The following is a 14,701-nucleotide window of genomic DNA, read 5'->3' as shown; positions in this document are numbered from 1 at the left end:
TTGAATGAATAAAACCAAATAATATCTATTCGTCAACAATACACTATAGAAACCATAAATCAATGTATACAAGTACTTGCAGTAAATGCTACGTTGTTTGTGTTGATTAGTAATCCAAAAGGAATGTTCACAAAATTAAGACATACACTTACTGTTTGTTCATTCAGAATAAATTTATTTGCCAATAATTATACTAAGTGAAGAAAAACTTAACTCCTCGATATTTGGATAAATAACTAGATACATTTTAGATACACATTTTACAGTGTTTAATTTTTTTTATTAACATAAATATGAGAAAATTTTCTTCAGCCCTACTGTTACTATTGACTTATTATTTCTTTATAATTCACTAAATAAATATAATACAAATGTATTACCTAATTTATTTGTTAAATTGTTAATATATATATATATATTTATTATGTATATATACATTCAGTGAAAAGGAAACTGTATCTGGTAAATTATAATTATTATTATATGGACTTATTTCAATAAAATAAAAGTTTATATCAAGTAATAGAAAAACAAATTTATATAAAAAAAAATACACACACACACAAATAAAGCATTATGCAAGTAAACATTTATTTCAATTTTATTTTGAACTATAATATGTTTTTTAGGCAAATTATGTTACCTTAATGCTTTAATTCTTTTGAAACAAATTTATATCTGAAAGAGAAAAAATTAATTAATTAAAATATTATCCACGAGAAATTATATTATTTCTTACATTATCAACAGCATCTGCTTCCTCGTCATCACTGATATCATCTCCAAATTCAATATCCTCATCCAATCCATCGTCAACAAATGTGACTGTATCATTGATGCGAACTAAAAAATATTTTGTAAGGGTTTATTATATAGTAACATTTTTTTTTTAGAAAAATTAAAAAACCAATTTAAATAATTAGTCTCACCAGTTTCTGGAAATTCTCCATATGTTTTCAAGTTACGAGCTTCATCTGGTGTATACTTCAAAATGACATCAGCTTTAGTGTCTTGATATTCACGTAAACCTATTAGTACTATATCACCTTGATTAATCCACACCTAAAATATAATGTTCATTAAAATAATAATCATCATAATTTATAGTTAAATAAATTAAAAAAAATTTACTCTAATAGATAAAAACAAAAAATAAATAGACTATGAGTAGTAAATGCCATCTTAAAATTTATCGAATACAAATTAGATTAATATAATTGAAATCAAAAATGATTATTATTTAATTTAAATTTATTATTTTTAAAATATAAATATAAAATTATACTAAAACTTGTATTTTCAAATTAAATAAATATAATTCATGGATTTTGTAACATATTAATAGTTATAAAATAAATATTTATAAAACCTTTTTCCGAAGTTTTCCTCGAATGTGGCAAAGTCGTTTAACACCATCAAAGCACATAGCTTCTAGACGTCCATTTCCCAACATTTTAGTAACTTGAGCATATTCTGAAAAATACAATGGAAAAATAATTAAATATGTGTTCCATGTCATAACAATATAAGTAATTTCTGAGTTTATTAACTCAAACTAGAATACTTGGCAATATTATTAAATCATTTTATAGTTGTCCTCTATAGATTATCAAATTTTTAACTATTAACTTAGAACAAATCATTTTCAATTTTTTTTTTTTTTTAAGGTGTATTTATTAATTACTAGCCTAGTATTAAAAAAGTTTTAAATACCTGCTTAATACATCAATAATATTTATCAATGGAACAGGTGCCAACAACGGCCAAAATGAAAATAAAAACCCACTAGTTACTAACTGGAGATACATTGATTTCCCAAAATTTGAATGAGGTGCTGGAAACTAGATAATAAAACAAATTTTAATGAGAATCTTTTAAAAACATTCCAGGTTTTTTTGTAGGAGCACAATATTAAACAACAGAAGCTATCCAATAGTAAGAAAAATAAATTTATCTATGAAATATGTTATACTAATTACCAAATTAAATACTTATGTATATTAAAACCATACAAATAAATAATAATTAATTTTCTCAGAATCGATAAATGTTTACTTTATTAAAAATGTATACAACAGATTATTCATTACTTTCATATTTATAATATTATAACAGTTACGCTACAAACTAAAGATGAACAAAACATTTCTACATTTTGTTTGAACTTACAAATCTACTTTTACATATAATTAATATATATTTATATAATTAATTAATGACCAATATGATAAATTGCTTATCATTTAGATAAGAAAATGGGAATCATGTAAACATAACCTAACAATTTAGTAAGAAATAGTTCAACAGTGAAATCATTTTTAATTATTTAAATATATAAAATATATAAAGTAATATACTTAAGAAATAATGTAGATATAACAGGTAATTGCTCAATCATAATAAAAATGAAAATACTTATATAAATAATTTCAAAGTTTAAGTTAAATTTAATATAATTTAAAAACAACAAAATAATTGTGCGCAGATATTATTTAAAATTGATACAATTTTATTATTTCTAATAATTATAATAAGAAAACATCTCGTGTGAAATAAATTTAAAAATAAACGTACATCAATAAAAATATTTTAGCTGTAATACAGTTTAAGTTATTAATAAAATTGATAAGTTATTTTATTTAGTTGGTTTAACTTTTAATTTTAATATAACTGATATGATGGTTAAATTTTATTTTGTACGTATAAATAATAAAGTTCAAGGTTAATATATTAATTACTTTTTTCAAATAATTTTTGTTTTACATTTTAATGTATAATAAAACATATTTATTACTAAAAGTATTAATGTTATTAATAAAGTTATATGTAAGGAGTTTAGAGCACTTTTATTTTTAATTTAATAATGACGAAATCACAATTTAATCATAAAAAAAATATGTGTACTAACATATTTCAAGTTATTTATGAAGAATCATACATTTAAAATAAAAATTTTGGTGAAGATTGATATTTTATTATAATTACCTTGCCCATCTTCTTTGAATACTAATTCACGCTTCTCTGTTTCATTTTCGTTCTTACCACGCCTACGATTTTTACCTCCCTTTCCTGGAGGTACGAAAAAAAAACAATTAGGAGACACACAAAGAAACACAATAAATGAATAACGCTAAAAGTATTGTAACAATTTACTTACCTTTATTCTTCGGCATAGTTAGAATATAAATTAAACAATTTTAAGTCTTTACGTAAATAAATAGTTGTTTAATTAATAAAAACAACCTAAGGGTTGATAAAAACGCGTTTTCTAAAAATTCAGAAAACCCAAAAAGAACGCGTTATCAAAATCCACCAATCCCCCTTTGATCGTATAGGTAAATTGGAGAGCAAAAGCGGTTACTCCATGGTTACTAACACTGAAACACACAAATTACAACTTAACCAAAGAGTATAGAAAATGTTGAAATATTTTGACCGCCAAACATATTTTCCGCTTTTCAATAGTTATTTTGAGCAATAAATCACTACAAGACCACAAGGACTCTTTTTCATTTTTACTTTTCAAACATTTTTCTATAATAATTTTCCGTTTAACTTTAATCTTAATATCGTGATGATAATATATTTAATGAAACGCCACGAAACAAACTTGTCGATTATTATTGATTTATACAACTTAATTGCATCACCTACCTACTAAAATCGTAATAAACGAGTGCCTAGATCGATCAACAATATCGTGTCTTAGACGTCAACTATACTGACTGTACTGATTAAAATCTGTCCCCCATAATCTATTTTAATTTTTTTTTTTAAGGCTCAACTGGTACATATATGTACCAATATATTGTCCTCATTCTTGTTTAATTGTTTAATATTTGGTTTGAAACATTTTAATTAACAATACATAACAATGATTCCACAATTTATAATATGTATTTTAATATTAATTATAGGCAGTAATTTCATATTTCGAAAATTAAATATATATTTCAAACACTTGGAAGTTTAACAGTTTTGGTAGTACCCACTACGTGCAGTTGAGTATTATTTATTTGAGGTATCAGAATATTGAATATAAATTCATTGTTTGTAGTTACACAAGTGAAAAATGTTTTTATACATAAGTCTTACTGTTCAACATATTACGCCTAATTAGTCGTTGTTATTAAATTATTTACCCTTCCATATTTCTTAACCCGTAATTAACAATACACATACCAAATCAAAATTTATATTTTTAGTATGTATTGTACCGACCAGTGGTGGATTTAACGGTCATTTAGTTGGCGAATGCCGACGGGACCCTTAAATTGTTTATTGAGGCCCAGAAAAATTATAGTTAATTTTTTTTAAATTTTACCACAGAAAAAAAATTATAGTACAAATTGTAATATCATTTACAATTACCATTTTTATTTATAACAAAATAATTTAAATATACAGGAAATACTCCAAAATACTCAGAATACTTCAAAAATAGAACATTTTATAAATGAACAAAGTAAAAAAGATTGAATATAGATATAGTTAGAAATACTGTTAATATTGATTATAGAATTTTATATAATTTCCGTGTATGAACACTATACGAGTATATGAACAATGATTTATTATCAATTTTGCTGCATCACGTTATTTCTAATGTATTATTTTCCATTTTCGTATCATGGAAACGCAAGCAGCTTTGTAAAATGGGGCTAAGAATTTTAGTGATACATTTATTACAAGGCCCTTCTTTTGGATTTGTCGACTTCATTTAAACCTTTAAATCCGCCACTGGTACCGACCACTTTATTTAACTAAAATAAAACGCAATATTAAACAGATTAAAATTGTTTACCAAATATTAAATACACACAAATGCTCTATGAATTTTCAAGTATTTTTTTTTACTTGATAGTATTTGAAATAGAGGTTGCTATTAACAATTTAGAGGATATCTGTAGAATATCGGTTTTAGGAGCTATAGAAATATTTTATTTTTAATGAACATTGAATATTATATTCATTAATTAATTTTCCAGAGTTAAAAATATAATTGGAGATTCGCGTAAACAGTACTGTGTATATTTACCGTATGATATACGTATATTGGCGTATATGTGCACATTTATATTTTATATTACATTCTCGGTAAAATATTATTTAGCGCTCCAAATTTATGCATAACTACAGGATATATGTTCACGATAACCGACGGAGATAACAACAAAATAACAATTCCTCATATCCGCGTAGTAGACAACTTGCATGAAGTAGGGAATTTCAGTAAAAATATAAGGTTTGTCGAATTTATTGATTATTATTGTGTAGCCGAGTCGCGTCAAACAACTCAGTGTGTAGTTAACGGTGATAACCACCCACTGATATTTTATCATTATCTTATCAGTGCTCAATGGATTGAAGTCTACAGCAATTTTCGCTTGTTCTGTATATATCTATCGGCAACTGAACGTCAAGTATTTCGCAAATAAAAAAACTACATACTTTGTGGATTAACAATATGCGATAGTCACGGATTTAAATCGTTTGTACCAGTCTTGTTGTGGTATCATGTACACGTATAACTATTCAATTAATATTCCAAAAAAAATTCAATTCAATCACATTGTTATGTGTTGAGAAGCTAGTTCCATATTGTTTGAAGGTCCTTACAATCACTACGCAAAATGAAGTCGCCACGGACACTTCTATTTGGCCTGCTTCTCGTTTTTATCTCTTGTCGAGGGTTTCATGGTAGCGTACACAATCGAAAATATTTGTGCCCAAAGATCTATCCTTGGGTGTTTGTTGGTTACAGACCAATGAGTAAGTGTTGTTTTTGAAAATCCAGTAGGATAATACAAAGCTTAACCCTGTCAGACTGAAAAATTCTGAAATTTTTCAAACATTTTTCAGGTAAAGAAAATGCTGGAGTGTACAATAAAATGCCAAACGTTACATTTGATGGATGTATTGTCAAGTGTTGTGAATCAGATAATTGTAATGCTGTATTTATGCATAAGAATGATTGTTTTACGGTTTGTTATAGCTGTTAAGTACCATATTGTAACTTAGAAAACAATTGATTCATATTAATGCGTATGGCTGATCTAAAGTTCATATTATAATATACATGGTTGATCAACTAAGCAATTAAATATAATCTAATCATTTATGTTTTATAAGAATTTTTTACAATATCATATTTTTCTTATACTTTTCTGTTTATTTCTATGTATGTAGATAATACGTAAACCAAAAATATAAACTGTTATTTTAAATTAATTTAAATTAAATTTTTGTATTAGGTGATATGTAATACAAATTATGACTGTGGACCAGTATATGCTAAAGAACAAATACCAAATGTAGAATTTAAGATGATTTTAGTTGCTCCAGTTCCTCCTACTAGTAATTGGAATGATATAGTAGATAATTCATTGGAATCCAAGTAAATTTTTATATAATTTTCTATATTTTCTTTTATTAATATCATAATTTTCTTGCAAAAATTCAGTTTACTTTATTAACAATGTTTTTATTATAATTAAAGTGATTCTAAAGAAGATAAAATATACTCATTGGATAAAATTTGTGAATCAAATAATGACTGTACAGAAAATGAATTTTGTGATTCTGTAATTGGTATATGTATTTGTGCTAATGGTTTCCAACTAGACAACTCGAAACAATATTGTTTGTCAACTACTGGTAATATGGCATCAGTATTAAACAATTCTGGTTATGATATTACAGATGTAGCAAATTATATTTCCTCTGAACAACCACAACAGTTACAACAATCTCAATTGGACACTTTTAAAAAAGTAAATGTAAAATATTTATTATTTATTATAAGTTTTATAAAAAAATTATTCAAATCTTCAGGTATTAGCTGAAAGTGAATCCCAAAAACCACCTGAAATCAAACATTTAGTTGTTTCTGTCTTGTCAAAAACTTTACGACTTCCAGAAAATGAAGCTACACTTTCTGCTTATACTGTACCAGCAGATGATACTGGTATTCATTCATAATTACATACTATTTATTTATTATTTTATAACTTATATTCTTATTCAACATAGGACATAGTTATCAGTATGAATGGTCTTTGATTTCAAAAACTCAAGGATCTGGACAGGCTGTATCAATGAATGATCAGAATGGAAGCACATTGAAACTTTCCCATTTAGTTGAAGGTCTTTATACTTTCAAGGTCACTGTTACGGGAACAGGAACTTTTGGAGAAACACAAGCTAATGTTACAGTTCTACCACGTAAATTTTGCTTGTATATTTCTATAACACATAGTTTTGAATGCTATTTTCAACAGCACAAAGAATTAATACACCACCAAAAGCTGTAATACTGCCATCATCTTTGGTAGTCAAGTTGCCCAACACAGTAGCAGTACTTGATGGTTCTAGCAGTCTTGATGATACTGGTATTGTCCATTGGCGTTGGGAGTTACAAAAAGGTCAATTAGGATATAGACCTCATTTGCCCCCTGATACTCCAACATTACAATTAAATGATCTTCAAATTCCTGGAAACTACACATTTAAGTAAATAGTTGTTCATTTGATGTCATTTTTACTGCTACTCCTAATGCATTAGTTTGTTATTTTTTCATTTTAATTTAATGATAACATTGTAATTAAAACAAATGAAGACACAAATATTGAGATAAATAAATTTTAATTACTTTTCTAGCCTTGATATATGTTGTATTCTTTATAACTGTAATTTTTTTATTTATAATTCTTAAAATAATAAATTAATATACATTTTTTCATATTTAATAAGGTTAACTGTTATGGATGCATGGAATGCAACTGACTCAACTACTGCTAATATAACTGTTATGCGAGTACCTGACTATCCACCAGAAGCAAATGCTGGTCAAGATATGGTGGTTTATTTACCAGTAAAAAATGTGACTCTAAATGGAAGTTTAAGTACAGATGATCATGGTATTGTTGCATGGGAATGGACAAAAAGTTCTTCAGATCAAAACAAAGCTGTTGATATACAAGTAATTATATAATATACCCAATCAAATAAACAGTAAAATCATTTATTTATACATATTTAGTAAATATTACTTAATATAAAAACCTTTAGGATACTCGTACACCATATCCTCGGTTGTCTAATCTAGAAGAAGGTTTGTATACTTTTGTATTGAGGGTTACTGATAATGCAAATCAAACATCAAGTCCATCTGAAGTACATGTCTTTGTCAAACCACCAACTAATAAACCTCCTGTTGGTATGTGTACTTGTAATTATGTGCTTTTAAGATTTTATTTTATTGTAATTTTTACTTTTTTTTTTTTAGCAATTGCTGGTAAAAATTTGACATTATCACTTCCACAAACTTGGGCGTTACTTGATGGCTCAAAAAGCAATGATGATATTGGAATACAAAAATGGAAATGGTACCAAATTAGGTATAAAAGTATTTGCATTGGAACTATTTTTATTTTATTTTATTAATTCATTTATCATTACAGTGGTCCATCAAATGTGCATTTCAATAAAGGTAATGAGTCTAGAACAAATGTTACTGAGTTAACTAAAGGCATATATATAATTGGATTAACTGTCACTGATGGAAATGGGAATAATGCATCTGATATTGTTAAATTGACAGTTTACCAAAGTAAGTAGATACCGAGTCAAACTAATGTTTAAATTTCGATTATGGATGTACAAATGAAATAGTTTAAATTCTTAGTTACTTTACTTCTTCAATTTATATTTAATTTTGTTTCTCTTATCTTACAATTAACAATTTTATTTTGAAAATAAACATTATAATTATGATTAGTGGAAATAAAAATACTTTTATTAAAAAAGTAATTTAGGAAATAATACATATACATATCTAATGAGCCTTAGCAATCATATTTCAATTTTTAATGTATGTACTTTTATTAATATTTAATATTATTTAATATACATTTATGTAATTTGTACTCTCAAAAATGAATAACAATTGTTTTTTTTTATATAATTAGAATGTATAATTATTGTTGTATATTTATGTATTTTAAATAAATATCTTTTCTTTTGTTTTTAGATAAAAATACCCCACCAAAAGCTAATGCTGGTGGAGATAAGACTGTCATATTACCAGTGAGTGCTATTATTTTAAATGGCTCAATGTCATGGGATGACTTAGCTATTGTAAAATGGGACTGGACTCGCGAACCAAATTCGTTAGCTGCTGGAAGAATAATTTTAAATACAGATCATTCACCAGTTTTGATTGTATGTACATTTTATATTTTTATTACTTTGTGAACTTAACCATAATTTGAATAGTTTCATATTTAATTTTTTTTAATCTACCATTTACTTTTTCAGATAACAAACATAGTTGAAGGGAGATATGTGTTCCGTTTAAAAGTTAGTGATGATCAAGGAGCTTCAAGTGAAGATACTGTTTCAGTTAATGTAAAACCTGGTATAGTGAATTTATGATAACTTATTAATATAATAATTATATAAAAACTTATTTATTTTCAGATCCAATTGCGAAGTCAATTGTAAGTTTAACATTATATATCGAGGCAAGTCATTTAAAACAAAATCAAGCAGATGAAGTAATATTAAAATTAGGAATGTTGTTACCTTCTGGTAGTCAATTAAAAGTTAGACAATGGACTGAAGAACAAAATTCTAAAAGAGCACAGTTACATTTTTTTGTCAATGATAATAAAAATAAAACACTTCCTGGACCTGATGTAGTTTCTATGTTAAAAGCTAAACTTAAACAAGATTCATCTCTTTTACAACTATCAGTTGATAATATTCAAACTACAGTCTGTCAAAATAACTGTTCAGGTTTGTTTAAAATAAGATCTTTATTAGTAAGCTTTTATAAATTCTATTTATTTCCATGAAAATGTGTTCCTTAATATTGCAAATTTTTAATATTGTTATACATAATTAGTATTTACCAATAGTATTTATTATAGGACACGGAATTTGCGAGGAAGAAACTCGTGTTTGTGTTTGTGAAGCATTTTGGATGCACAATTTGTATAGGACATTATTTGGAGATGGTGAATCTAATTGTGGTAAATTAAATATTACTTGTTTTTCAAACAATTGACTGCATTTTGAAATATTTTTATACTTGTTTTTCAACTAATTCTTAAGATACTTTTTTATATTAAAATCAATGCAAACCTTAATTAAATTAATATATATTTTCTTTAGTTAACAATAAATTAAAGTATATATCCTGCATAATGACACTTTCTAAATTTTGTCTTAACATATACTTCTAGTTTTTTTATTTATTAACATCTACACATTTTTTAATCAACTTCAATGTTTCAAATAATTAATTTTTTGTTTGTTGTGTTAGAAACGTATTATTATTATGTATTTTTTTTAATTTTTTTTTTAATTGATCCTTAAGTCCGGCAGCTATAGCCATTAGCTGTTAGTCAAGTTATTGTGGAATTTTTAGTAGTGTTTTGAAACGGTGGGTTTGTAACACGTGAGTGTTTGTGTTTTGGCAGAATTTCGAATGGGCACCCATAGGTTTCTGCCATGCCTGGTTGGGGGATGGTGCCCTCTCTCTCCAGATAGTTGTCTGCCCAGAAAGAAGTACCGCCAGTGACCGAGGTTCAAATCAGTGACGGTTCGCGTTACAACCCACGCTTTAGTCCGTTCGAACACTCCACGTACTTCATATTATTATTACACTATTGTTATTCTCTTTGAAAAACTGATTATTCCTGGAAAGATAACTAATCAAAACTTAGCTCTAAACTCAATAAATCATTTCCATAATGCAATCTATTACGCCGCTCAAAATTGTACCACACAAAATCAGAAATCAGTTTCTATAAATAATAATAATCAAACTCTTCCTATGATATTAAACTTCATAAAATTGAATTACAGAACCAGACAGTTATCTTAATGACGATACTGAAACAAATTGACTGGTAAATTGTACCCTTTCTGAATTTGACTACTCAGTCCAAAAAATGCTATCTTATACTATCCCATATGAAGTACAAAAACTAATAACCGAACTTCTAAAAAAAAAATATCACCGGGTTTCGATAAAATTACAATCATAATAATAAAAAAACCTACCAAAAAAGCTATTCTCAAAAAAAATTCTTATGAAAATATTTAATTATGTTTTTAAAAAATTTATATCGATCCCAAGGAATGAAAAAATGCAGTTATTATTACAATAAAAAAAACAAGAAAAAGATAAAATTTATCCTTCAATGGCTCTCAATGATAAAGTATTTGTAAAAATGATAGATTCCGTTAATATATTTATATTATCTAGTAAATTGGTAAAAAATGTTGCTGTTGGTTTTTTTTAATAATATTATAATATTAATTATATTATTAATATTTAATATCTGGTGCTTAATGTAAATATAACATGGATTTTAAATGGCTTAAAATGTATCTGTAAAAATATATGTATGTATATGTATAATAATATAAATAATATATAAATAAATATATATAATTTTTAATTTTATATTTTTTACAGAATGGAGTATTTTATATGTAGTCATCATATTAGTTGCAATGTTTGTTACAACAGTGTTTTGTTTTTGGAGTATTGCTTGTTTCTGCAATCGCATTTGTTCATCGAAACAAAAAATAAAAAAATATAAGCTCGTTGGAGTTGATGAAGATAATCACTCAATGAAAAGTAAGATTTATTTCTGTTTTTAGTTCATTTTTTTTCTGTATAATATATTTTAAATTGTTTGTTTACTATAGCTTCAATGACACATTTAGAATTATCTGACACAGACTCAGATTCAGATGTGTTGTTAGATGTGAGAAAAGCCAAATTGAATCAAAGCAACAACAAATTTTTGAGTTCATCTCGGTACAAGAAAAATAAGAGGGTTAATGCTTAAAATTTGGAGTTTTGGAAACCAAACAAAAATATAATCCTTATTATTCATATTTAAACATCATCAACGACATTATATAAACTGCGTAAAGAGCTTTATAATTATAAAAAACAAGATATTACAATCTGGTTAAACTTTTATAGCACAAAAGAACATTTATGAGTCATGTTAAAAAATCTGCTTGTTGATGAACTGATTATATTTTAATACATTTATTTATGATATTATTTTAATATTATATTCTGAAGAAAAGCTTTATAGCATATTATTAAGTATCTCAATACCTGTATACTATACTTGTCTAGTCATGCTTGTTTTGTTGTATTGCAAGTTATGTTGTGACAATAAGTAACACGATTTTCCTGATTATTAACTTAAATAGTATTATTTTTATTCTTTCAAATGATTCCTGTTCTAGATATAGTACAATACAATTTGACTATAAATAAAAAAAATAAAAAAAATTAGTCAATAAGTTATAAACCATTGTTGAATGTTGGATTATATTTAATTAATGCCCAAGACATAACCTTATACAACAGTTCATAGCATGTGGGAATTATATAATTTATACTATTATTTTCTATCTACTTAAACATTGGATAAAATTAAAACTGTCTAACTGTCATACCGAGTAACAATTGTTATATATGTGGTTTAATGGAACTGTGAATGAATTGATCCATTGAAATTTGTAAAAATATCAATTGTTTAAATCTCGATACGCAAAAACAATAAAAAATCATAAAAATATAAAATAAAGAATACCACATACGATTATAATTAATAATTGCTTGACATTGGCAATATATAAAATCAGATTGGTGTTGTTAAATTTATACCGATATTCTTGGGCCGGCTATTTTTAAAAAATCGAACTAGAAACACCATAATTGAACATATTTGACCAACAAATAAATTAGGAACCCGCGTCTGGTTTTGGATGATATGCTACAAAAATCACTGAAGATAGCGATTTGCAAACGTTCGAATAATTTCGAATTGCAACTGGTGTGATGCGATGGAAGTATTTTGTGTTAACTTTTAATCTGTAAAAGGTAAGGGTTTACAGTAATTGTCTAGGAGACGAAGGGTACTAACTTAAGATCTTATTACATTTGTACACTATAACTTGTCTATTCAAAAATTTAAAATTTTTACATATATTTCCTTTTAAATAAATACTTGAGCAATATAAAAGTAACTCATATTTTTAAATTTAATTCTATAACTATAATATTATTTACAAAATAAAATAAAATATATATTTAAGTCTTTTAGTAACTTTTTATTGGATTCCAGTTAATCATATTTTCAATGTATTTCTGCGACCGTAACTTCTATAATAGCAAGTCTCCTCAAAACTTCTTGGGTGGCATCCTTAATTTCATTGTATTGATGTAAGACCTTCATAATTTCATCTTTTTTTTCTCCAACATCTCTATTTCTATATCTAGTATTTATTCCAATTCACCTAAGTGTTGCTGGTTGTCCGATTCAGTTAAATTTCTAATTATTATATTATCATCGTTATCCATGATTCTACTTTGACTGACTTGTATCTGCAGATGTAGACTTATCTTTCAGTATTCCCTAATGCAAAGAAGTTTGTTCGTATTGTAATCCGTATCCTTTCATACAATATTTTATACATTCAGTGTACAATTCAAATACTTGTTGACACTCTTGATTGTTATAATGTTCTTTCATATAATGTTCGATAAACCAGAGTATATATATTTTATACAAAAAATGATATAAATGTGTAAACAAACACGGGGGTTGAAATTCTCGGATATAATAGAAATATAGAATTTAAATTTTGTTCATCGATGCTTAAAGGGAAATCTATAGAAACCAAATTGTATAAGCATTACAAGCTATAGTAAGCTAAGTATATTATTATATTATAATGTCTTGAATTAAATAGGTTTAGATGTACATTTTTGTTCTGTTACAGTTTTTTTCAATTATAGACTATAATAATTAGTGTCTCCAACAGTGCCGTTCTAACTGACAATAACGTCCTAAGGCAACAACATTTGATGTCCCTGAACTACCCTAATTTTTTTTGTTGTAAAATTAACTTCACATTTTTAGTGTATAATTTACCTCATTCCTTACTTTGTTTAATATTTAATAATTAAGGTGCCTATTAATTTATTATTATTATTACCTATAATTATTATTATTGTAATCATATTTATTTTATTTTGATGTTATTTTAAAATTGACATTTTTGGGAAAATTAATTTTTTCACCAAACTATAAATAAAAATTATAAAAATTATTAGGATTTATAAATTACATATAATTATGAGTTATACATAATACATCAACATAAGCATTCAGGGTAAATATATTTAACCTTTTATATTTATGAGATAACATAATAATAATAAATAATAATGTTTTTATAATCTTATATTACAGGTGTAATATTCCATCATTTGAACATTATGAACATTATTTGAACATTATTAACTCTTTTTGATTAAACAAAAGATTATTTCTTTGATTTAAGTTTTCCAAACTTTTCAACCAAATTACTTTCTGCGTTCCTGAATAGGTATTGTGTGTATAAAATTATCGTGATACGAGTAAATAAGGTTTGTTTTCTGAATTATCCGATACATTCAAACTCGATTTATTATTAGATTTGATTAAAATGTATAATGAATTTATTATAATATAATATACATATATTTATTATGTATTTGAATAATATTGTATTATTAAGGGTTCTGATTTTAAAGAATTTGCTAATGTTATAGGATAAAAATACTGATAAAAATAGCAAAATGAGGTATAAATTTGTTTTATGTACCAGGGACTC

General features: G+C 25.7%; 2 protein-coding genes across 3 annotated transcripts; one reads left to right on the top strand and one right to left on the bottom strand.

Moving 5' to 3' along the window:
* Positions 1-567: 567 nt before the first annotated feature.
* On the bottom strand, positions 568-3,302 carry LOC112683637 (eukaryotic translation initiation factor 1A, X-chromosomal). The gene is made up of 6 exons (XM_025554752.1): positions 3,158-3,302; positions 2,986-3,069; positions 1,370-1,473; positions 930-1,062; positions 740-843; positions 568-678 (listed from the first exon to the last, which is right to left on the bottom strand). The coding sequence occupies exons 1-6, from the start codon at positions 3,171-3,173 to the stop codon at positions 673-675; spliced, it is 447 nt and encodes a 148-aa protein (XP_025410537.1). The 5' UTR covers positions 3,174-3,302; the 3' UTR covers positions 568-672.
* A 2,012-nt stretch (positions 3,303-5,314) lies between these two features.
* On the top strand, positions 5,315-12,244 carry LOC112683631 (dyslexia-associated protein KIAA0319-like protein). Of its 2 annotated transcripts, XM_025554744.1 has the most exons (17): positions 5,315-5,772; positions 5,863-5,984; positions 6,255-6,397; positions 6,500-6,773; positions 6,835-6,967; positions 7,033-7,224; positions 7,281-7,512; positions 7,754-7,982; positions 8,072-8,219; positions 8,289-8,400; positions 8,464-8,612; positions 9,033-9,223; positions 9,320-9,419; positions 9,482-9,799; positions 9,934-10,035; positions 11,490-11,654; positions 11,726-12,244. In XM_025554744.1, exons 1-17 carry the CDS (start codon positions 5,634-5,636, stop codon positions 11,866-11,868), a joined length of 2,892 nt encoding a protein of 963 aa, XP_025410529.1. In that variant the 5' UTR covers positions 5,315-5,633; the 3' UTR covers positions 11,869-12,244. The 2 variants fall into 2 exon arrangements, with proteins under 2 accessions (XP_025410529.1, XP_025410530.1); XM_025554745.1 differs by lacking the exon at positions 5,315-5,772 and having other exon boundaries at positions 5,931-5,997.
* Positions 12,245-14,701: the final 2,457 nt, after the last annotated feature.

The sequence above is a fragment of the Sipha flava genome, unplaced genomic scaffold, assembly GCF_003268045.1.
Source record: "Sipha flava isolate LNK unplaced genomic scaffold, YSA_version1 231_pilon_pilon, whole genome shotgun sequence".
Classification (NCBI taxonomy): Eukaryota; Metazoa; Arthropoda; class Insecta; order Hemiptera; family Aphididae; genus Sipha; species Sipha flava.
Note: the sequence above shows the minus strand (reverse complement) of the source record. Positions and strands in the feature narration are given on the sequence as shown.